Below are 24,342 nucleotides of genomic sequence, written 5' to 3'. Positions count from 1 at the left end.
TATGCCCCACACAGTAAAATTACAGTAACACTTTACAAAAAGGTTTAATTTTTTACTGTATTTAACATGAAATAATGAACTTAATGTTAGTAACAACATATACATTATTAAAATCAAAAGTTGTATTAGTAACATTAAATGCACTATGAACTAACATGAACGAATAATGAACAATTGTATTTTTATTAACTAACATTGATTAATAATTGCTGTTTGTTCATGATACCTAATGCATTAACTAATGTTAAAGAAATGAAACCTTTATTAAGATTTACCAAAATTACATTGTGAATTGCTAACATTTATTTGTATTGAAAACAGTTATTAACAGTTCTGTTGTCAATATCAAAAGGTCATTGTGAGGGGGACTGGGTAGCTCAGTGGTAAAATATGCTGGCTACCACCCCTGGAGTTCACTAGTTCGAATCCCAGGGTGTGCTGAGTGACTCCAGCCAGGTCTCCTAAGCAGCCAAATTGGCCCGGTTGCTAGGGAGGGTAGAGTCACATGGAGTAACCTCCTCGTGGTCGCTGTAATGTGGTTCGTTCTCGGTGGGGCGCGTAGTGAATTGAGCGTGGTTGCTCACTATGTCTCCGTGGCAACGCACTCAACAACAAGCCACGTGATAAGATGCGCAGGTTGACGATCTCAGACGCGGAGGCAACTGGGATTCGTCCTCCGCCACCCAGACTGAGGCGAATCACTACACAACCACGAGGACTTAAAAGGCACTGGGAATTGGGCATTCCAAATTGGGAGAAGAAAAAAAAACAAAACAAAAGAAGAAGTCATTGTGACATTGGCAACCAGTAAAAACCATGAGCGCACCACACACACCACAGAGATACATTCAAAAATAAGAAAAATTGATCCATTACAAACTTTAAAACTGCTCCAGTGAGAAATCATTCATCATTCATTTGTTTACTGTCTTTGGCGTCTTGTTGTAACACAAATCAGGAATTAAGCAAATGCGTGAAGACGCGGTGCCATTATTGAAGGTTAAACAGTTTCATCTGTGATTAGTGGTATTGTGACTAATTTTAATCTAATTTAAATTGGGATCCTCAAAGAATGAGATGAGTGACTGATGTGATATTGAGAGCACCTGGAGAGCCGCATGTTTGATTGACACCGAGAGCACTCATGTTGAAGGGAGTGAAGCTAAAAGCGATCATGATCGCTCAGTCTCTATAGCTCAACATGTCTGATTGTCACGACTCACGTCATTTATCATGTATTTGCATGTTTATTTGTTGTTTTTATACCCATTAGCAGCCTCATTATCCTCTTCCTGCTCACTGTGCAGCGAGTCAGAAATACTACCTTAATGACTCACGTGCACGTACACGTGCAGCTTAATATTCATACACATTTTTAAAAACAAACCGGCATATTCATCTGAATTACATCTTGTCTGAAAGTTTAAATTCGTGAATTCTTAGAATTGCCAACTCACCCTCCAGAGGCCACACTGTCACGCATCAAGGGCTGAGCAAGCGCTCATTCATTAGAGTAGCAGTGTGTGCGATTCCCTGCGTGCTGCAAAAAAAGATCGGCCCTGATTCTAGGCACGATCACGAATTTAAGAAGAATATCGGCCAATTCCGATCGGTGGCCGATCGATCAGTGCACCCCTATGACTTACTCACCCCCTCCAGGCACCCCAGATGTGTATGACATTCTTTCTTCTGCAGAACACAAATGAAGTTTAGAATATTTAAAATGCAAGTGAATGGGTGCCAACATTTTAAAGTTCCAAAATCCACATAAATGGAGCATAAAAGTAATGCATATGACTCCAGTGGTTAAATCCATGTGTTCAGATGCGATATGATAAATGTATTATCATAAATTCTCCTCTCTTCCCATTATGGGGAGATATGCATGAATATGAAATCACCAAAAACAGGAGAAGAATGTGAAAGTGAAGGAAAAGGGACTTAAATATTGATTTGTTTTTCACCCACACCTATCATATCACTTTAGAAGGCATGTATTTAACCACTGGAGTTTATTTTCCCCTTATGTGGATTTTGGAGCTTCAAAATTTTAGCACTCATTCATTTGCATTGTATGGACCTTCAGAGCGGAAATATTCTTCTAAAAATAGTCATTTGTGTTCAGCAGATGAAAGAAAGTCATACACATCTGGGATATCATGAGGGTGAGTAAATTAAGAGAATTTTCATTTTTGGGTGAACAAACCCTTTAAATTCATTCTGCCGAAATACAAAAAGGAAGCTCTGCAAATTTCCGCAGAACTGGAACTCCCATCATTCATAAATTAAATTCCTACAGATCCCCTGCATGTTTATTAAATATTTTAACTAGCTTTCAGACAATAAAAGTGTAGTGCTCTCAGTTCAGCACATTTTTACAATTTTTAAATCCATCCCTCACAAAATGGAAAACACAGAAAGTCTACATATTCTGGGCCTAACCATCAGCGATGAGGAACATTGTTTGCATGTATGAAAGTTCTCTCATTTAACAGCATGTGTAGTTCTCGTGGAGTTAGTTTCATTTAAAATCTTCTAGGTTGATTTCTTTCAATTGTTGCATGCAAACCTTTAGTCTAATCAGAAAATGTAAATCTCTTAAGGATTAATAGACATGAGGTGTGCCTCATAAAATGGGCACACCTCTCATTCAATCCAACGGTCATTAAAACTACTAATTAAAGGCTACGGCATTCTAGACACCTTAGATTAAATGTTGTCAATTAAGATTTTATCCTCATGTGCAGCTCTTACTGTCCTCCTAGTATGGACTGCCAGGATTTTTGTTCTGCTCTAATAGTAGTTTCGTGCCAGAATTCCTGGTGGCATATACAGTTGTGCTCAAAGGTTTGCATACCCTGGCAGAAATTGTGAAATTTTGGCATTGATCATGCAAAAAAAAAAAAAAAAAAAAAAAAAAAAAAAAAAAAATTAAGTCTTTTAAGGATAGTGATCATATGAAGCCATTTATCATCACATAGTTGTTTGGCTCCTTTTTAAATAATAATGGTAACAGAAATCACCCAAATGGCCCTGATCAAAAGTTTACATACCCTTGAATGTTTGGCCTTGTTACAGACACACAAGGTGACACACACAGGTTTAAATGGCAATTAAAGGTTAATTTCCCACACCTGTGGCTTTTAAAATTGCAATTAGTGTCTGTGTATAAACAGTCAATGAGTTTGTTAGCTCTCACGTGGATGCAATGAGCAGGCTAGATACTGAGCCATGGGGAGCAGAAAAGATCTGTCAAAAGACCTGCGTAACAAGGTAATGGAACTATATAAAGATGGAAAAGGATATAAAAAGATATCCAAAGCCTTGAAAATGCCAGTCAGTACTGTTCAATCACTTATTAAGAAGTGAAAAATTCAAGGATCTCTTGATACCAAGCCAAGGTCAGGTAGACCAAGAAAGATTTCAGCCACAACTGCCAGAAGAATTGTTCGGGATACAAAGAAAAACCCACAGGTAACCTCAGGAGAAATACAGGCTGCTCTGGAAAAAGACGGTGTGGTTGTTTCAAGGAGCACAATACGACAATGCTTGAACAAAAATGAGCTGCATGGTCAAGTTGCCAGAAAGAAGCCTTTACTGCGCCAATGCCACAAAAAAGCTCGGTTACAATATGCCCGACAACACCTTGACACGCCTCACAGCTTCTGGCACACTGTAATTTGGAGTGACGAGACCAAAATAGAGCTTTATGGTCACAACCATAAGCGCTATGTTTGGAGAGGGGTCAACAAGGCCTATAGTGAAAAGAATACATCCCCACTGTGAAGCATGGTGGGGGCTCACTGACATTTTGGGGGGTGTGAGCTCTAAAGACATGGGGAATCTTGTGAAAATTGATGGCAAGATGAATGCAGCATGTTATCAGAAAATACTGGCAGACAATTTGCATTCTTCTGCACGAAAGCTGCGCATGGGACGCTCTTGGACTTTCACACCAGACAATGACCCTAAGCACAAGGCCAAGTTGACCCTCCAGTGGTTACAGCAGAAAAAGGTGAAGGTTCTGGAGTGGCCATCACAGTCTCCTGACCTTAATATCATCAAGCCACTCTGGGGAGATCTCAAACGTGCGGTTCATGCAAGACGACCAAAGACTTTGCATGACCTGGAGGCATGCAAAGACGAATGGGCAGCTATACCACCTGTAAGAATTTGGGGCCTCATAGACAACTATTACAAAATACTGCACGCTGTCATTGATGCTAAAGGGGGCAATACACAGTATTATGAACTAAGGGTATGCAGACTTTTGAACAGGGGTCATTTCATAGTTTTCTTTGTTGCCATGTTTTATGATTGTGCCATTCTGTTATAACCTACAGTTGAATATGAATCCCATAAGAAATAAAAGAAATGTGTTTTGCCTGCTCACTCATGTTTTCTTTCAAAATGGTACATATATTGCCAATTCTCCAAGGGTATGCAAACTTTTGAGCACAACTGTATCATTCCCATACATTTTCAGAAGCAAAAAGAACAAGAATTCAGAGTAAAGTCCTGATCTAGAATCAGCTCCCTACTGTGTACATGTCAGCCCGAGAGCAGATTTGTGATTTTTTTTTAATCCATTCTCCACCCCCCTCATATTAAACCAATACAGTAATTAAAAAAAAAAAAAAAAAAAGCCTTCCTTTACCCTTACAGATACATTATATGGAGCAAACAAAAATAGACACAAAAAACAAAGTAAACAACTTAATAATAAAAATAATAATAGAATACTTCAGCAACAATTTTAAAGTCACACTGAAGTGCCTCAACAAGCAGTGTTCGATTCGCTGTATTTACTGAAACAGGAATTAGAGTAGTGTACCTCAAACGACTCGTCCCATTTTTAAAAAGAGCCAATAGGCTTTAGTTTACAGCCACACACTCAAACGCACCCCTTTCCACTGTGCTGCTCATGTCAGAGTCGCTTACTGTGAAAACTTCAGAAGCGATCTCAATACCAGCCAGCTTTTCAAAGGTTTTGAGAACCGAATTATCTAACTGTCAACATTACAACATAACCAGCCTACAAAACGTACACAGCACATCGTGGTCTTTGTTTACGATGAGACAGGAGTGGTTGTGACAATTAGGGGTGTAACAGTTTGACATTTTCATGGTTTGATAAGTCACAAATATTACCACTGTATTACAGTATCACGGTATTGAGGAGCATTAAAAATATTATTAGCAGTTTAATATTTGGTTATGGAATATGTCTGATAAACACACAGAGAAATATTTTGGATTTCTTCAACTTTAATCGTTTAACTTTTGATCTAGAACATCTAGAAAAGTAAAAAAACAAAAAAAACAATCACAAACAGGTAAAAAAAAAAAAAACTCTGCAACATGTACAGTAGTCAGATGATTATAAAAACAAATATATTTGTTATTGTTATTTTATGAAATTTAATTGTAATAATTTGTAATGATTATTGCCGAGGTTAACACTTCGGATATGCATTTGTATGCATTCAGTAATTTGTAGGGATGCACTGATCCGTTACCGACCCGATACTGACGTTTATAAAGGGATTAGGTAACGGTACGACGAGCCTGATACAAATCTGATACTGTGTTAGTCATGTTCGTTACTGTCAAGCTCAAAAAAAAAAAAAAGACATAAATGAACCATAAAAACACCATTGAAGTAGTTCATATGACTCGTGCATTTTATTCAAAGCCAATTGAAGACGTACGATAGCTCTGTGAATCACAAAAGGCTGTGTTTAATAATATATAACATGCACATGCAGCACCAGCACGTTATTGAATGGCACTGCTCTGTTTACATTAACTCGCGGCTATTTTCACACGTTGCGCAACATTTGAGCGCAACTCACGAACAACATCTCAGATATAGATGCTCAATAGTTCGGTTCACTTATAATATGCATTAAGAATGGCACCGGAGGTGCATTTTACCAGAATTTGAATAAGAAGCAAATTAAACTACTGTGAACTTGCTTACAGACAGACACATACAGGACTTCCTGGAGAGTTCAGAATGTCAAAATAAAAGCGTGAGGGTTTTAAAGTTAAAAGGTGCATGATTGAAATATATTACTGTTGTATTTAAAATTCTAAAAGTCAATAATAATAATAATAATAATAATAATAATAAATTATCATTATTTAAGTTTAATGGGTTCCAAAAAATAACTGTGAATGAAAAGTGAACTGATGTCTTACAACTATATTGAAAAAAAATAAAAAAAAAAAAAAAAAAAAAATCTGAATCCTTTAGTCCAGATACAAGTTGAATTTTTTTGTGCGCAAAAAACAAACTGCCTTTTCTACTGAAGACTTAGACTGGAATTACTGTTAATTTTGCTGCAGCATTATCCAGTAGACTAGTTAACATTTTTCTTAATGGTTTGTACATTTATATTGAAATAATGTGTAGTTAAAGGTTTGCGTTTCTTCACATAATTAGCATCACTCAGTGAGGCATAGATATTCTAAACGGATTATGAAAAAAAAAACAACACTGGTATCGCATTGGTATCGGCCGATACTGAGATTTCAGATATCGGAAGAGAAAGTGGTATCGGTGCATCCCTAGTAATTTGTTGCATTTGTGATAGTTTAATTCTTAACAATACCTACTGAAAACATTATTCATTTGCGGTTTATTTATTGCCATTTTGTCCAATACTGTCCATTTTCTGCCACAGTTTCACTGTCAATTTCCTGCACACCAAAAGCCATGCACTTTGTAAACCCTATTTAGTACTATGTTTTACAAATAAAACATTATTAATAGTATCAAACATGTTGGCCTACTGTTGTGCTGCACTTAGGCAAAAGAACAAACAGTTGGCACATCGTAATGTTGAACAAGTGCTTAAATCCATTTGCTGCATTTGTGAATGTAACAAAGCATAAGTTTGGCCAACCTAGTCTTTACAAATCAGGTAAAACTACACTGAATCTGGTGTTTTTATGAAACGGGCTATAATTTATTATCCTGTGTACTGTATTTTCACTTACATTCGTCTCCGCAAATACCGTGGGATGGTGCTCACGGAGATGGTGCTTAAGATTTGAAGTGTTTTCTGTCTGAGCCGATACTTTTTTGCGGCCAAACTTTACAGACTGAGTAACCACCAACATTGATGGTGCCTCGTGGGTCTATTACATACTGAAAGTAATCCCAGACAGCAGACTTCAACCACTTTGGCAGCAGAAATAAAGGTTCAGGCTCGGACGTGTCTGTATGGTGCGCTCGTGCTGCACTTCTGATGTGCTTGTGATGCGCTGCGCTCGCGACACATGCATGTCACCTTTAAAATTGAGTGACAGTCAAATGCATCATGAGGAAGACGCAATTTAAAGACTTAATTTACTGAGTGTCTATTTGCACCCCTGTGTAAATAGCATCTGCCACACAGTGCAGCTTTTTGCACTCAATAGTCTGGTGGAACCACAGAAATATATGACAAACTAACCAATAGATGTCACAGCAGTGGCGTGGGGTGTAAAGACAGCGTGTGGATGTGTAGTGTTGACCTAGCGATGGCGGTTCTAATCCGCGCTTTGTCCCACTCTTTTTCCCCCATCCGATTTCCTGTTTCCACTCTTAACATTTACTTTAATACTACTTACAATAATAGATAAAAATGAATATAAAAGGTTGATTTCATTGCAGTGATTTGTCACGGTGAATGTCGGGGAGCGCAGAGAAGGGTTTGATCTGGAGACTGGAGCTGTCGATCGCACTCGTTCCCACGTGAAACCATGATTACTATAGTAAAACCAAGGTTATTTTTTAGGGTGAGGGGTTAATGTACTGGGTCTGTGGAACTCAAACACAAAACACACTGCTGTGATGCCCATACTGTCTGTTAGTATTTAAATATGGGTGCAAATAGTATCTCACTATTTTATCTCTCCATGTTTATATGATGCCGTGTGAATATCGGCAATTCGGTCTTAATTAAACCGATTTGGATTTTAGAAAAGTTCTGAAAAAAATCTCTTTGTATTAATGCAATAACGTCAATGAGAAGATTTCAACAGTATGATAACCCTCTGTTTCAAAACCGAGGTATAATGTGAAACCTTGAAACCCTAGTGCCCATACAAATGAATGAGAAACAAAAACCAAAAAAACCAATACATTTTTTGAATCACAATACAGCAAACATAATTAATAAAAAACACTTACTCAAACTGTACATCCCAAGAAATCTCCGGCTGCACAAAAAAAATAAAATAAAAAAAAAACAAAAAAAAAAACAAAAAACAGCCATTTGCCCTTGCAAAAACAAAAATTCTCCGATATCCCCCCTCCTTCAACGTGTAAAACTTCAAGCCAGCAGGCATGCAAACAGGGTAGTTTGGAGATGGGGAAGAGGGTTTGGGGAGGGGTGCAACATAAAATATACCTTATCACCATGCTGTTTGCTAATTGCTGTGATCGCTCATGTGATTGACAGGTGGCTGGAGGGGAGGGGTTGAAACTCGTTTGACTATTATTTAAACAAAAAAAAAGTGTTTTTTTTTTAAACCATGCTTTTTGCCCATGCTTTACTGCTGACCAGAAATACGGTTCTAGAAAGGGACTTAAGTCCTCTAAAAAGAATCAAACTAAATAAGACCATGAAACAGAGGGGGGGCATTACAATCACACTGCATCTGTCTGCTTTGTAAAAAAAAAAAAAAAAAAAAAGTCCAATTTGTCAAAGGGTTGGTTCACAATAATAATAATAATAATAATAATAGATCATTATCACTGTATTTTATTATTATTATTATTATTATTATTCAATAGTAATTTATTTCCTTAATTTCTTTACTTCCTATGCAGTCCGGTTAAACCATCAAGTCTTAATTTCGGTGGAATCTTTTATTTTGAAAACTAAAGGGAACGGAATTTTCTGTTGTTTTTAGTTGAGTTGACAACAGCCTTTTAATTCAGTGAAATGCTCTCATCTGCCTTGCTGTCAACAAAAACCCACTCTCATGGGGTTATTTTAAATGTGTATAGTACATTGTAGCAGCCAAACATAGAGGTATGTGAAACTGTGCAAATAAAGTAAATATAGTGAGCTTTAAATAATGAAAAAAATTTTTTATAAATAAATAATCCACACTGGGTCATATCGTGATTTTGATTTTTTGGTTAATCATTCAGTCCTAATACCATCCATACCCATTTTATGGTTCACGCAATTAACTTTATTTAAAATTGGATTTCATCGTGTCAAATTTCTCAGGTTGTCTTTGTAAAAAAAAAAAAAAAAATTCAGGGGGCTATATGATAATAGCTCATTCCACCATTGTGTTATTGATGGTGCCTTTATTGATTTCCAATTTCATAATATACATAACTTAGCAGTAGTAAACATCAGGATGGTTTTCTTGCTTTATAAATCAACTTCATCTAATAAGCTTAAATTTATATTTAAATCTAATCGGTGCTTTGATAACTGTCAGAAACCATTTTGAATCAATTTTGAAAAAATCTTATGTGAGCCAGATATAAAATTACCATGGGTACTTTTAAATGAGGGTCATCATCAAAAAAAAAAAAAAAGGCTGTTAGAGATTTTAAAAAATGAGAAGTACAGTTTTAAACACGTTAAGTATAAATGTCGTTGTGTACCGTTTTTTTTTTTTTTATTATTTCCAAAAAACATTTATACTATTTTCAACAAAACATTTGATTTAATGACTTAAGTACTTAATAGACCTTGAAAAAAAAAAAAAGGGGGAGCATCAAGTCAGTGATATTCAATACATTACAGAAGACTAAATGTTTACGGCAGTAAGAAGGGGTGCACCAACTGATCTGCTGTGGATCTAAATCGGCCGACCTTCATCTAAATCTGTGATCGGCGATCAGCCGATTGTGCCTAGATTTAGAATAAGGGCCGATCATTTTTTTCAGCCATTGGAGGACATGCTGTAATTCAGATGAATATGCCATATTATTTGTTTTAAAAATGTCTATGAATTAAGTGTCCATTTTCTAGAATCACTACAGTAGTAACTCTTACTTGCTGTACAGTTAGACAAGGAGAGGACAAAGATGCTGCAAACAGATGTAAAAGGGTCATTGACAAATAAGGTTTGATAAAAATTTGAAAGATTTAAAAATCTGGTTTAAAACAATGCGTCCAGTTCGTAGACATGTAACCTTTGAGTTAATGTTTTTACAAATTGTTTGTACAATATGCTATAAATGTTTTTAAAAAAAAAAATAGATTTAATGACTTGTCATGTGGTGCAACTCTCAAGTAAAAGGTATTAAAATGGTTTCCTTGCACCTTGAATATACGTGTACACAACATTAAATTTAAAAAAGTTTAAGTATATGTTTCAAGGTGAAAAATATTTTTAAGTCAAGAATATAAAGAAGTTTCCTCATGGTTGCACCAAATGACCTGAACCAAATGTGACTCTTCATTAAAATGTTAAAATATTGATATTTAATGATATTCCAAAATTATGATTTGTTTTTGTTTTTAAATCTTCACACACACAGTCTTGTGGGTCTAAAGAAATCTTCTCCGTTTTATTTTTGTCACATGACAACAACATTTCTACCTACATGTAGGTTGCACCACATGACTTTGATTTGATGGATAAAAGTTTCGCAAATTTTAATCATATTTTAAAATAAAATTGATTCACTTGAATTTCAGCTTTTAATGAGACTTTTTTCATGGTCTCGGGACGGTTGCACCACATGACTGAGTTTCAGCCCCAGAAGAAAATATCCAAATGACTTTGAACTCAGTAATTGAAAACATGTTCATCACAGAAGCGGCGTATTCAAGTAATTGTTTTGTGTTAACTGCATTTGTAATGTATTTTTTTATAATTTATTAGATATGGACAAAAAAAAAAAATTTGTGTCACGTCATAGACCCAAAAACAAATTAAACAAAAAAGAAAAATACAAATCTGAGTATACGTGATGTAACATGAGTCATGACAGTCAGACAGTGTGTGGAGCCATAGGGAGGTGCTCTCAATCTCTCAGTCACTCAGCCAAGTGCTATTTTGTGAGAACTCAGATTTAAATGAGAGATATTCAGTATGTTTGTCAAAGTACCACTAATAACAGTTTAACCTTCAATAATGGCACTGCGTTTTCAGGCAGTTGCTTAATAATTAGTGATTTGTGATACAACAAAACACCAAAGATTGCAAACGAATCATAGAAATTAAGGATTTCTCACTAAAGCGTTTCGGAACTTGTAATGGATACATTTCCCTCATCTTTTAACATCTCTACTGTGTATGATGCTCTCATGGGGTTCACTGGTTGCCAGTATGTCACAATGATATTTGATAGTGACAACAGAACTACTGTCACAGTCTGGCCTGACTGTGCCTCCCCTGACTATCTGTCGGTCTCGTCTGAATGTTTGCCTGTGTTGGTTTTTGTCTCGCACACCCTCTTGTATCTTACAAGTGCCACGTTGAGTTTGCCAGCTCCAGTTGCCTTGACAACAATCATTACCAATCAGCTGATCATCTGTTGCACCTGTTCTCCCAATTACCTCTCCCTATATCAAGTCCCATTTGAGTGAGTTCTGTCCTTTGCCAGTTTGTTTTGTTTGTCAGTTGTTTGGTCTCCAGTCAGTGTGTTTCAGTGAAATTCTGAAGACTTGTCAGTTTTTGAGGTTCTTTTTTTCTGTAGTTTCTCTCCATTGCGAGACTTTTTTGTTTGTTCTTTGTTTTATTTTGTAATAAAGCCTTTTGACATTGCCTCCTACGTTTGGGTCCTCCCTTGCGCTTATTCTGTGACATTCATAACTGTTTTCAATTCATGTTAACATTTCACAATTAATGTAAATTCAGTGTAATTTTACACTGTTGAGCATTAACATAACCGCAGCACATAACTTGCAAAAGTGTAGCAAAAAGGCACTTTTAAAAGAAAAAACGGTAATCGGATCAGTATCGGCTGATCTCAGGGTTAAAAATAAAATAAAATTGGTTGATCAGCATCGCCCTCAAATTTCCTGATCAGTGCATCACTAGTAGTAAGTAATAAAAACGTGTATGATCAAGGTAAACAACTGTGTGCACTGTGCACACCACGAGAGCTTCGACATAAAAAACATTCTCTCTCAAATTACTTCAGCTCCAATGATGAGACCTATATTTCTGTTGGCTGTATAAAAAAAAAAAAAAATAACTAGCGATGCCTGATCAGTAAATTGGCTAAATGGTCTAGCAAACTGATCCAAATTGATTTGTGATTTTCACTGAATCATTTGGAGTGGTTTCTCACTTAGTAAAACAGCATCGGGATACTTAACACAGAACAAACAGCGCTGGATGAAGTAGATATTTACCTACAATCAACTGAAACAAAAGGCTACCTTTAAGAGAGGTAACTTCAACGAGAGAACAAGGGGCTGTTCATACAGAAGAATGTGTTTTTGTATCCACTCACGAAGTTTTTCAAGTTTTCCCCATGTAAACATCCGCTAGATGGACGTCTTCGACCACTACGTCATGTTTTGCTTTTTGTTTTTAAGCATTTCTCACAGGAGAAGTTAAAACAGAACTTCAACTGTTAAAAATGCGTCTCGAGACACCTGCATTTTGCTCTATTCATTGCACTGTCTTGCTTTTTAGCACGTGTATGTGTTTGTTCTGAATGGTTACCGCCTTTTAGAAATGCTTTAGCCATTAGTTACATAAATGTTACATACACATACTCAAGAAAGAAAAAAAAAAAAAAACTTCTCAAAGTCAATAGAATTGAATGCTTTGGTGGTGTTTTTGCAAAAAATCTCACAGGGGACCCCACCCCCAGAACCCCCAAGAGAAAAAGGGTTTACTTTCTGTGCATGCCCTCAAATGAAATTCTGCAGGCGCTCATGACAAAGCACTGGCCCAACAAGGGACGTGACAGTTCATTCAAATGGCCTGAAACACTCACAGATCCCCTGCCTGTTCTGCCATATTCAAAGACAGAAAAGAGGTAAATCTTTAAAATGATAAGCAACAGCCCAGTTTACCTAGTATTATGTAATGTATTTGCATGTGAGATCGTGTTAAACAGTCTCAACACAAACTGAGAATCAGCAAGTATCTTCCAGGGCAAAGCTTACCCAAGATACATGTGTCAAGGTTGATCAAGCAAAAAGAGCTCTTTAAGTGCAAAACCATAAAACAAATTGTTTATAGATTGACAAGCTTAAATAAAGCCCATGTGACAGGCATTGGAAAAGGATAAAAACAGAATGGTTTTAGAAGTGAATGTGTGTGGCATTCACGCCAAGTGGAAGCACAGTTCTATCCTTTGCATGTCCGCGTTGCGGACACAGTATGCATGATGTAAATGTCATCATATTCCAGTCCATGTGGCCTGACCGCGCCCTTGCCAGATTTTCTGGACTCGGGACGCAATCACCATCTGTGCATATCGTCGGCGCAAGTATACCTGGGCCTTAACAGTAATCCTTTTACCTTCACACCAGAGTCACACAGACAGGTGATTTCACGGTCATTCTTAATCGCTCTTAATCACACCTGTGGGCAGGTAATAGGCTTCTCGCAAACATCCATAAGAACTGACTAACAGACTATCGGCATAAAGTCTGGTCCACTTTGAAGTAAAAATGTCTTTACATATAGACACAGTGGGGACTCATTTAATAATGTATCAGTTGTCATTACTAATCAATTAGGGGCCAAGTACCGAAGGTGCTGCGGGAGCTATTATATTCGTAAATTTTCTTGTGATTATTCTTCCTTTTGTGCTTATCTTTTGAACCGTTTGGCCTAGAAATGTAATTATTTTGCCTCTGCAGGGTTTCCACAGGTTTTATGAAGCTAAATTTGAGACTTTAAGACCAACCTTTTTTTAAGCACGGGAGCACAATATGTCATTGTATTGTTCTCTAAATGTAAATGCCTAGGGAGCATAAGGATAGTCACACATACTGTATACGGTAGTATTTGCCACCCAACGTTGGCAGGAGGACGGGTATGTAAACGCGTTCAGCAGTAGATGCTGATGTAAACATGGAGACGGTGCGCAATAGCGAAATGCGGCTCTGGGCTAGGGCTGCAACAAACAATTATTTTGATAAACCGACTAATCTAGAGACTGTAGTTTAAAGTAATCACTTTTCTTTGCATGATACATTGACTGCATTTATACGATAGCCTATGTCAGCGTTAGCTAGCTAGCCAGCTTTATCAATAGCTGTTAGCTAAATTTGGTAGCTGTTATATATAGTATAAATATGTTGACAATTCAGTACTGATGTGATTCCATCACAACTGTCATTTTGATATATCAATGCACTATTGTTTTATAATAATAGAATGTATATATTTTCTGTATAACAAAGTTGTTACACTAATGAATGGGTCTTTTTGCATTATCTTGAACACTGTCTAGCATTAATTTCATGTGTTATTGTAGTTTACCTTGCTGAATAATTACAGATTAACATTGTTTCTGTCAGTTACTGTGAATCAGCATACCTGACTTTTAGTATAAAGAGAAGATTGAAATTTACGAATCAAGGTAGCTTGCAATTCGTCAGCAGGCAAGATCAAGTTAACTAAAATGACACAGATGAATCCTCATGGCACTATATTTCACATGCTTTGACATTATGCAAGCTTACCTGTCCAATAAGAACAACACCAATTCAGGGTCGGTTTTGATCCCCAAAACCGAACGAAGGTCCCTCCAGGAATCAAATGCCCTGCCGATGTTCACTGTAGTTTTCGCTCGACCAGGATCACGTTCCCGCTTAGCCAGACGGGATTCAGTAGATAAATGTTTTTTGTTTTGGCTTACTCTGAGTTTGTGTAGGAGTCGGTGTTGTGCTGAGAGCTGGACGTTTGCTGGATTCCATCTCTAAGATAACATTACTTAGTGTTGCAGTTTGTTCTCACTGTTGAATAGCGGAAGAAAAGCTATTACTGTCTGAGGAAAGGCTCTCGGGAGCGCGCATAAACGTCACATCCTTTGGATTTTCCCGGCAAAAGTGACCCACTCCCTTCACATGAAAATCAGTCTACAGGCTTTAATAGGCAACCTAGGAAGTCCAGGAAGGGCTCATTTTTTTAAGTTGCGTTACAAGCCGTTCACACACTGGCAAAAAATACACATATTTAAGATACATTCACTTAAAGCAAGTCTAAATATCTTATATGCTGCTTCTCAATGAAATGTATCTTGTTTTAAAATTGTCTAAACATCCTTAAATGGAAAACAAGACAAAAACACTTGATAACAACAGGATTTTTTTTGCAGTGAATTTCTTTACTGAATTAAACTTAATAAAAATATATTTTTTTCCCCTTTAATTCAATGAATGTCATTTAGAGGTATTTTTAAAAGATGATTGTGTCCTCTTTATTGTTAGTAAGCACGTTTAATACAACCTTTTAAGTCAGGGCCCAAGCTGAATAATCGGTTAATAGCCAATGATTAATCGTTGCAATAATTGCTGAATAGTCAAATAATCGTTCTAATAATAGTAAGAATCGATTATCAAAATAATCATTAATTGCAGCCCTAGTGCTTAGTGAATTCCAGTGGGGCTTGGCCCCGATCATTGCTGCTTGTAGCTTTATCACTTATAATCCATAATAGACACACTTCATACATACATACATATATATATATATATATATATATAGAATGAAGAGGCCATTTTAAGATTTTTAACATCAGCCTGTAACCATGTTTAATAGACTAATTAACATAATTGTTACCTCCCCCCATATCAGTTCCGAAACCTGACAGCCTTGTCAAAGGATTTTAATTTAATGAATTGAGTACATATTGTGCAAAAGGGTTAGTTTGAGCAATCTTGACTACATCTCATTCGCTATCACTAAATTGCATTGTGTGTACATTGGCCAATCTGGTATCTAGATATCATTATCATATTGACTATAATTACACTATTCCGAGAGTCCTTCATTAGTACATCTGAGATCCTTGAGGTTGATCATCTTTTGCTTTCAGACTTAGAGTTTAAGTGATGGTGATTGTAAGCCCATCTAAGTGAGCTGACAGAAACTTAAGTCAGAAAAATGCGCCTCCCCACAAATTTCAGACTCTGACGACCAACACTTGTAGTGTTCCACAAAAGCTCAGTCAGTCTTATGTAAACAATGAACAGAGAGAGGACCAGAGGCTCAGATCTGCCAGTGCCCAGATCAATAATACCCTCTTTCAGCACCAGCCTCGGCTCTGTGTGTGCCAGCAGGCAATGTCAGGCAACCCCAGTGAATCAAAGCAGTGGAGATGGTGCTGTGATAAGTTCTGATTTTTATATGTCAGGTCTGTTGGACGCTCAGATACCTGTGATGATAAAGGGTGACAAATTCATGCACAACTATATACCATTTTGTTTATAAAAATCCTAATTTTCTTAATACAGAAATATCACAAATATTGCTATGCCATAAAATTACCAGTTATATCATTTCCACTATAATAGTTAGACCGCATAATATTAAAACTAATTTAAAGGTTGACCTTTTGCCCTATGAATTCCCACAACTTTTTAATTGGTTGCGATAACTGGATGCGGACTAGAAAAATGTGTATAGACAATGCTAGGGATGTCCCGATACTGGTATCAGAATACTGGTCTGATACTGTGCTCAAGTACTTGTACTCGTGTTCATAAAAATGCTTCAATAACAAAATCTGATACCACCTGACCTACTGCGATTTAATAAAAACATTGGGTCATGTAGCATCCTGCTTTTCCGAAAGGGAGAAACTACAGTCAAAACAAACACTTCAAAATAAAAGCTCAATTTAAATGGGGAAAAAAAAAATCCAAATAATCACTGCTTTATACAGTAGTTATGTAATATTCTAGGGATGCACCGATGTATTAGCTGCTGATATTTATTGGCCAATTATTGACCAAAGTAATATTTAACTTTTATTCTCTCGTTCTCACGTTAAAAGTATAAAAACTGCCATAAACGGACATGACAGTTGTGAAAGCAGCATTTTGCTATAGGCTACATAAGGGAAACCATCCAAAACGCTTGACACCAATACACTTTGACTTCTGAGACATCAGTATAATATCCATTAATGCTGCACAATTGATTGAATTAAGACCGAAAATCACATTATTGCCTTGTGCGATTACTAGCTAAACCATAAAAGGCTATGTTTTAAAATACAGTCCACATCCAGCACTTCAGTCACTCTTTTCTTATCAATCATCATCAGGACTGCACAGCTAATCGAAATAAAATCAAAATCACAATATGACCTTGTGCGATTATTAAACTGCAAAGGGCTGCGATTTAATTAAATATATAAAATAGTCTGCTTGCTTCAAACAGTCTGAGCACTGCTCTGTCTTGTCTGTATTACATTAGCATTATATCAGTGTTTTCAGAGCAGTTACATAACTCCATCTCATGCTCAGAGTGACAGATGTGCTCAGAGTTTGGTTTTGTTGGCTTTGCTTACGTGCGCATAATATTTTAAGCCAGGTGTGCTCTTAATGTCGATTGCAAGACTACCACTGGTTGATCTTGATAACAGGCCAAAAGGGAAAAAGGACCGAGATAGAAATGACAAAATAACAAATCTTAAAGATGGAATTTTTTTGGGGCCTGGGTAGCTCAGCGAGTATTGACACCGACTACCACCCTGGAGTCGCGAGTTCGAATCCAGGGCATGCCGAGTGACTCCAGCCAGGTCTCCTAAGCAACCAAATTGGCCTGGTTGCTAGGGAGGTTAAAGTTACATGGGGTAACCTCCTCGTGATCACTATAATGTGTGGTTCTCGCTCTCGGTGGGGCACGTGGTGAGTTGTGCGTGTCATGTTTTTAAAGATCAAGACAATCACATATGGCACCTTGGATAAAGACAGTGCTTGCAAAATTTCAAGTCGATCAGACCAACAGTTCCATAGTTAGAGCCACATTTATCTTTTTAGTTATAGCGCCACCAAGAGGCAAAGGTGTGCTACATTTTGTGTGTGTCCTCAGAATGAGCCCATACATATGTGTACCAAATTTGGTGATCTCAATTCGTTAAAAAGTTATAACCATTTTAGTAAAATGGACACGCCCACTTCGAACATTTTGGCGTACTGTTTAACGATAAATCATAATTTCAAAATTCCTTTGATTCAGCAGAGCCCCAATATGAAAAGTAATCATTCTGCACTGGTTTGGTTCCGATCGGGCAAAACAGCCTTGGACAAGTTCGTTTTGAATTTTTTTTTTAAATCCAAAATATCGGGAAAACGAAGGGGTGGTGCAAAATTCTGGCATGGAGTAAAACTCTTCGGCATGACGCAAGTAATCAGAGGAAAAGATCATTTTGTTTCTAGTCCTTACAGCCCAAGATTTATGGCCCAAAATGTGATTTTTGATTGTTTTCATCACAATAGCGCCAACTAGTGTCTGACGGATGTGTGTCTGTACGCCTGAGGGGGATTTGGAACCATCCTGCCAAGTTTGTAATCTCTACGATTTACGGTCTCTGATGCCCAGACACTTTTAGGGCAGAAAAAAAATTAAATAATAATAATGAAGAAGAAGATCGTAACAAATACAATAGGGTTCCTTCGGTGCTTGGGCCCCTAATAATAGCAGCAGCGCAAAAACATTTGTCATTACATCGATGGCCTGGCCCTTGACTTTGCATTGTTGACAGAATTCGGCCCTTGATGAAAACTAATTGGGGAACCCTGATTTAAGGGATAGTTTAGGGATATGATACTTTAAGGATTTTGAAAAATCACTTGGAAATTGCAGTCAAAACGGGCAATTTCTAGCCAATTAAATGTTCCCATTATTAAATGGAAATTCTCTCATGATTCGAGATCAATTCACATGACCTGGAAAGCACAATATGTAAAACTCCTGATATTAAGGGTATTCCATGACAGTGGGAAGTGGAACCTGTAATATAATAAAGGAGTCAGTATGGCTAAAGGAGATAACCCAGAAATGTGCAGCATTGGGGGTCGTCTGGAACCAGGATTCAGAAGCACTGCTCATGATCACTGAACATTTTTGATTTACAACCGAGCAGAGTGAGGAGGGGGCATTGTAAAAGAGGCGCAGCCTTTTTTGCTCAGTCACATAAAAAGGAGGAGGTGGTCAAATAACTTTAGAACGCTGCTTCCAAATCCCCCTATCGCCCTTTATCTCGTTATAACTTCCCGTGCACATGATGGAGGAAAGAGCATGATGAGCGAGTCTCATCAACAACTGAATAAAAGGACAAAAATGAGAGAATCTGGAATTAATCCACTTACACGAGCACACGTTCAATAAGTGCGTTTCCAAACCATCCGGACGATCACTGCAGTCGCTTTAGATAGATTTTATTGCATAATAATAATATAGTAAATGTGTTCATCTGACTAGTCCATATGTGCGCACAAACAGACTTGCGTGAGTGCACGTGTTTCATTTGTGCAGTAACGTGAGCGCGTGAATTTTTAAGAGCTGTGAGGAGCGATCGCGGCACACCGATATCAAGTGTGTAAACAAACTATTTCTGTACTCTCTAAAAACGTGTTTAGCAACTAAACAGGAGCTCAGAAATATGGTTGAGATTTTCTTATCAGCCCTATTGTGAAAGTATTAACAGCTACATCAAAGTATGCAACTTGGAAACCTCAAATAAGAGGAATTAAAGTCGCCAATATTGGACACACATTAGGGAAAATTGCGAAACATATGGACTCACCCCAGAACCACCAGTTCGCCGTACTTTACAGGCTCTTTGGTGGGCGCACAGTGCTCCTCTTGACCCGGTGAAAACATGAGGCTTTTCAAACAACACAGCACCTCTCACTCTCAATTACACGATCAGTCCAGCCACAAAAAAGGGAAAACACTTCAAAGGAAACTCCCAACTGCCATTTTACCCGTTTATCCACTCTCAATATTGCGTCGCAATTTTCTGAAAAGAAAAAAAATCTGTAAAATCCTACATCCGACAGAGATTTTAAAATGAAAGGCTTGTCTCTCGGAGACATTTCATTATAGGAAGAGCGCATAACTTACTGGTTCTATCCGCTCTAAGAAAAACAGTACTAGTATGGGGTGGGACGTGCCATTCACTTATAACGACTTCACGCCGGGAAGACCGTGACATATTTTTCAAATAATATCGTGCCTATTCCCTTAGCTTCGACATGGGCCAGTGGCTACTGTAATATTTTTTCAATATGTCTCCCGTCTGCTTAAATCGTCATGAAAGTATGATCCTGAAAAAATTCACATCTCCGTCACAACAACACGCTCCCCCTGTAACGGATCAATCCAACACAACGGCGGTCTGAGGCGGCACCTTCAATTATGTAAACAAAGAGTGAAACTTGAAGTGCCTTCGCAGTTTACCTATTTGCATACACTTTAGGTGAATTACATTATTATTAGTAGCAGTTGTTGTAGTTGTTGTTGTAGTACGGACATTTTCAACTTTTCCCTCTCTTTGACTGTGGTCTCCACATGCTTTAAAACATCCACCATTGTGCCTGTACCAAAGCAATCCAAAATCACTTGCTTAAATAACTGGCGTCCTGTTGCTCTGACCCCCATCATCAGCAAATGCTTAGAGAGACTAATCAGAGATTACATCTGCTCTGTGCTGCCTCTCTCTCTAGACCCATTGCAGTTTGCTTACCGCAACAACCGCTCCACTGATGATGCCATTGCATCTACACTACACACTGCTCTCTCCCACCTGGAAAAAAGGAACACTTATGTGAGAATGCTGTTTGTAGGCTACAGCTCAGCATTCAACACCATAGTGCCCTCCAAGCTTTATGTGAAACTCCGGGCTCTGTGCAGCTGGATTCTGGACTTCCTGTCTAGCAGACGCCAGGTGGTTAGAATGGGCAGTAACATCTTATCACTGACAATCAACACTGGAGCCCCACAGGGATGTGTTCTCAGCCCACTCCTGTATTCCCTGTACACACATGACTGTGTGGCAACACACAGCTCCAATGCCATCATTAAGTTTGCTGATGATACGATGGTGGTAGGTCTGATCACTGACAATGATGAAACAGCCTACAGAGAGGAGGTGCACACTCTGACACACTGGTGTCAGGAGCACAACCTCTTCCTCAACGTCAGTAAGACCAAGGAGCTTGTGGTGGACTTCAGAAGAAAAGACAGAGAACACAGTCCCATTACCATCAATGGAGCACCAGTGGAGAGAGTCAGCAGCTTCAAGTTCCTGGGTGTCTACTTCACTGAGGAACTCACATGGTCCTTCCACACTGTAGTCGTTGTGAAGAAGGCTCATCAGCACCTCTTCTTCCTGAGATGGCTGAGGAAGTTTGGAATGAACCGCCACATCCTCACACGGTTCTACACCTGCACTGTAGAGAGCATCCTGACTGGCTGCATCATTGCCTGGTACGGCAATAGCACCGCCCACAACCGCAAAGCACTGCAAAGGGTGGTGCGAACTGCCAGACACATCTTCGGAGGTGAGCTTCCCTCACTCCAGGACATATATACCAGGCAGTGTGTGAAAAAAGCTCGGAGGATCATCAGAGACTCCAGCCACACGAGCCATGGACTGTTCTCACTGCTACCATCAGGCAGGTGGTATCGTAGCATCAGGACCCGCACTAGCCGACTTCATGACAGCTTCTTCCCCCAAGCAATCAGACTTTTGAATTCTTGATCTCCCACGATCAAAATACATCAGCACTGCACTTTATTAATCTTATTATCTCACACTGGACTGTCATAATTATATCTCTCTTAACAACACACTGGCAACTGACTATCAACTGACAGCCTGAATGTCAATACAGTACAATACAACCTACTGTACATTTTATATATACTATATATACTATTTTTATTGTATAATGTGTGTTCTATATTGTGTGTATTGTATACTGTACATTGTATGTTATTATTTGTATATTGTGTGTAATTATGTGTATATTAGATTTTAAATTGTGTTGTGTAAATCTGATGTTTATTGTAGATTGGTATATGTCTCATCACTGTCATGACTGCTGTGTTGCTCGGAACTGCACCCAAGAATTTCACACACTATTGCACTTGTGTATATGGTTGTGCGACAATAAAAGGGATTTGATTTGAGTAGTAATAGTAAGTAGTACTGTACTAGAAGTCGTAGTAGGCTAGAGATAGTAGTTAATCTCTCACTAACTGGCAAATGCTTTTTAAAAATGCAATTTAAAAGTTGTATTTAAAATAATTTAAATATTATTTTATTATTTTATTTAACAACACTTTCAAATGTGAATATAATTGAAATTGTAATGTCTATTCATTTGTTAATTTAAGAGTTCTGATATTATATATTTAAAATAGATTTATTTGTTTACATTTTTAGTTTTTATTAATAAATTGATACGTTATTCCTTCTTTTTTTAAGTGGCACAACTAGTCTTCCATAACAGTAAGCCACCCATCAGTATTCAAATAAGGAATATGTGCATCAGGTTTTTATGCACTACTTTCAGACAACATGCCTGTACACTTCAGCCAAATCTAGGGCTCAGGTTGCAGGAATCAACTTAGATAAAAATATGAACCTCTGTCCCAAATTCCCGAAATAAACAATTCAACACCCTGAGATGTATTCTAATGTTTGTTTTTTAATGTTCATATTTTAGGGGATTTTGGAAGGAGTTTTCTTTCATAATTATTCAGATTTATATTATCTTTAATGACGTTTCACTTTAAAGGAATAGTGCTCCCAAAAATAACAATTCTCTCATCATTTGCTCATCCATATGCCATTCCAGATGTGTATGACTTTCTTTCGACTGAACTCAAATGAAGATTTTTAGAAGAATATTTCAGCTCTGTAGGTCCATACAATGCAAGTGAATGGGTGCCAACATTTTTAAGCTCCAAAACTCACACAAGTCAGCATAAAAGTAAGCCATACGACTCCAGTGGTTAAATCAATGTCTTCTGAAACAATATAATAGGTGTGGGTGAGAAACAGATAAATATTTAATTCTCCTCCCTGCTCAGTCAATCCCCACTTAAACTTGCACTTTCATATTCTTCTTGCATATTGCCACCTACAGGGCAGGGAGGAGAATTTCTAGCAAAAAACGACTTAAATATTCATCTGTTTCTCATCCACACCTATCAAATCACTTCTGAAGATATGGATTAAAACACTGGAGTCATATGGATTACTTTTATGATGCCTTTATGTGCCTTTTGGAGTGGCAAGGTTTTGGCACCCATTCACTTACATTGTATGGACTTACAGAGCTGAAATATTCTTCTAAATATCATAATTTGTGTTCTGCAGAAGAAAGGCATACACATCTGGGATGGCATGAGGGTGAGTAAATGATGAGAGAATTTAATTTTTGAGTGAACTATCCCTTTAAATCTACAAAAGCCACGAATAATATAAACCAGTCCTGGCAATATCAACGGTTGGCCAGCTCTGCTGTAAACCATCATCGTGTTAAATGCTGTCATACCATCACAGGCATCATGCTGTTGTAACAGCTCAATCCACATGAATGAGTCATTTGCTTGGAGTGTCCTTTTTGTAATGCATGCATACTTTCAAAGCACCATTCAAATTCTGTTTAAATTGGATGGATTGCTAATTAGGACATTGCATCAGTTGCAACACTTTTGAAACACTATAGAAACAAAATCTAATTTTACTACACATTTACAGAAACAGTTCACCAAAAAAAAATATAATAAAAAAAAGGAAAGAAAGAAAGAAAATTCTGTCATCATTTACACACACCCATGAGTTTCAAAACCTGCATTACTTCTTTTGTGGATCGAAAAAGGTGTTATTAATGGCAGAATGTCCAATTTGCTCAGTGCATTAAAATTAAAGTGAATGGTGACCACAATTGTCAGGCAAGATTTTCCATGAATAACTTACAAGTCTGTACCTCACAAAAAATATCATATTCCTTAAAAGAATTGTATGAAAGAGATCAGCTCAGACATTCTGCTAAACATTGGTGTTTTTCAGAAGAAAGAAACCAGTCATACTGGTTTGGAATAACATGAGGGTTTATGATGTCAAAATGTTCATTTTGGGGTGAACTATTCCTTTAATACTATTTAGGATCATTGCATCAGTATATACCATGAAACAAAGCTGTCTTGCCATCACCCTTCCTTTGCTAAATTGGAGTTTATTTTCTCAGTTCACTTTCTCTGAATGAGTGAAGACTTGAATAAAATAGTGTTTTGTTTTTCTTTACTACTGAAACAGGTGGTGGGGCTTCCCACCCATGTGCTTTTGTCCAAACCTCCCAATCAGCCATTCCATTCTTCCACTCCTCAGTGTTTTTTGATGGCTGTGCAGACATTCACACATTCCTGCTGAAG

General features: G+C 37.6%; 2 protein-coding genes across 2 annotated transcripts in view; one reads left to right on the top strand and one right to left on the bottom strand.

Annotated features, from left to right (window-relative positions):
• LOC127411315 (exocyst complex component 5-like) overlaps positions 1-15,424 on the top strand; it is a 327,593-nt gene extending 312,169 nt beyond the window's left edge. The window contains exon 18 of the transcript XR_007892248.1: positions 15,334-15,424. The gene's annotated coding sequence lies outside the window, so the exon portion shown is untranslated. The remainder of the gene's footprint in view (positions 1-15,333) is intronic.
• LOC127411332 (E3 ubiquitin-protein ligase pellino homolog 2) overlaps positions 1-20,023 on the bottom strand; it is a 59,091-nt gene extending 39,068 nt beyond the window's left edge. The window contains exon 1 of the mRNA XM_051646845.1: positions 19,700-20,023. Within this exon, the coding sequence (XP_051502805.1) occupies positions 19,700-19,776 (77 nt within the window). The 5' untranslated portion in view covers positions 19,777-20,023. The remainder of the gene's footprint in view (positions 1-19,699) is intronic.
• Positions 20,024-24,342: the final 4,319 nt, after the last annotated feature.

This window comes from Myxocyprinus asiaticus, chromosome 20 (assembly GCF_019703515.2).
Source record: "Myxocyprinus asiaticus isolate MX2 ecotype Aquarium Trade chromosome 20, UBuf_Myxa_2, whole genome shotgun sequence".
NCBI lineage: Eukaryota > Metazoa > Chordata > Actinopteri > Cypriniformes > Catostomidae > Myxocyprinus > Myxocyprinus asiaticus.
This window is presented reverse-complemented; position numbering and strand designations above follow the sequence as displayed.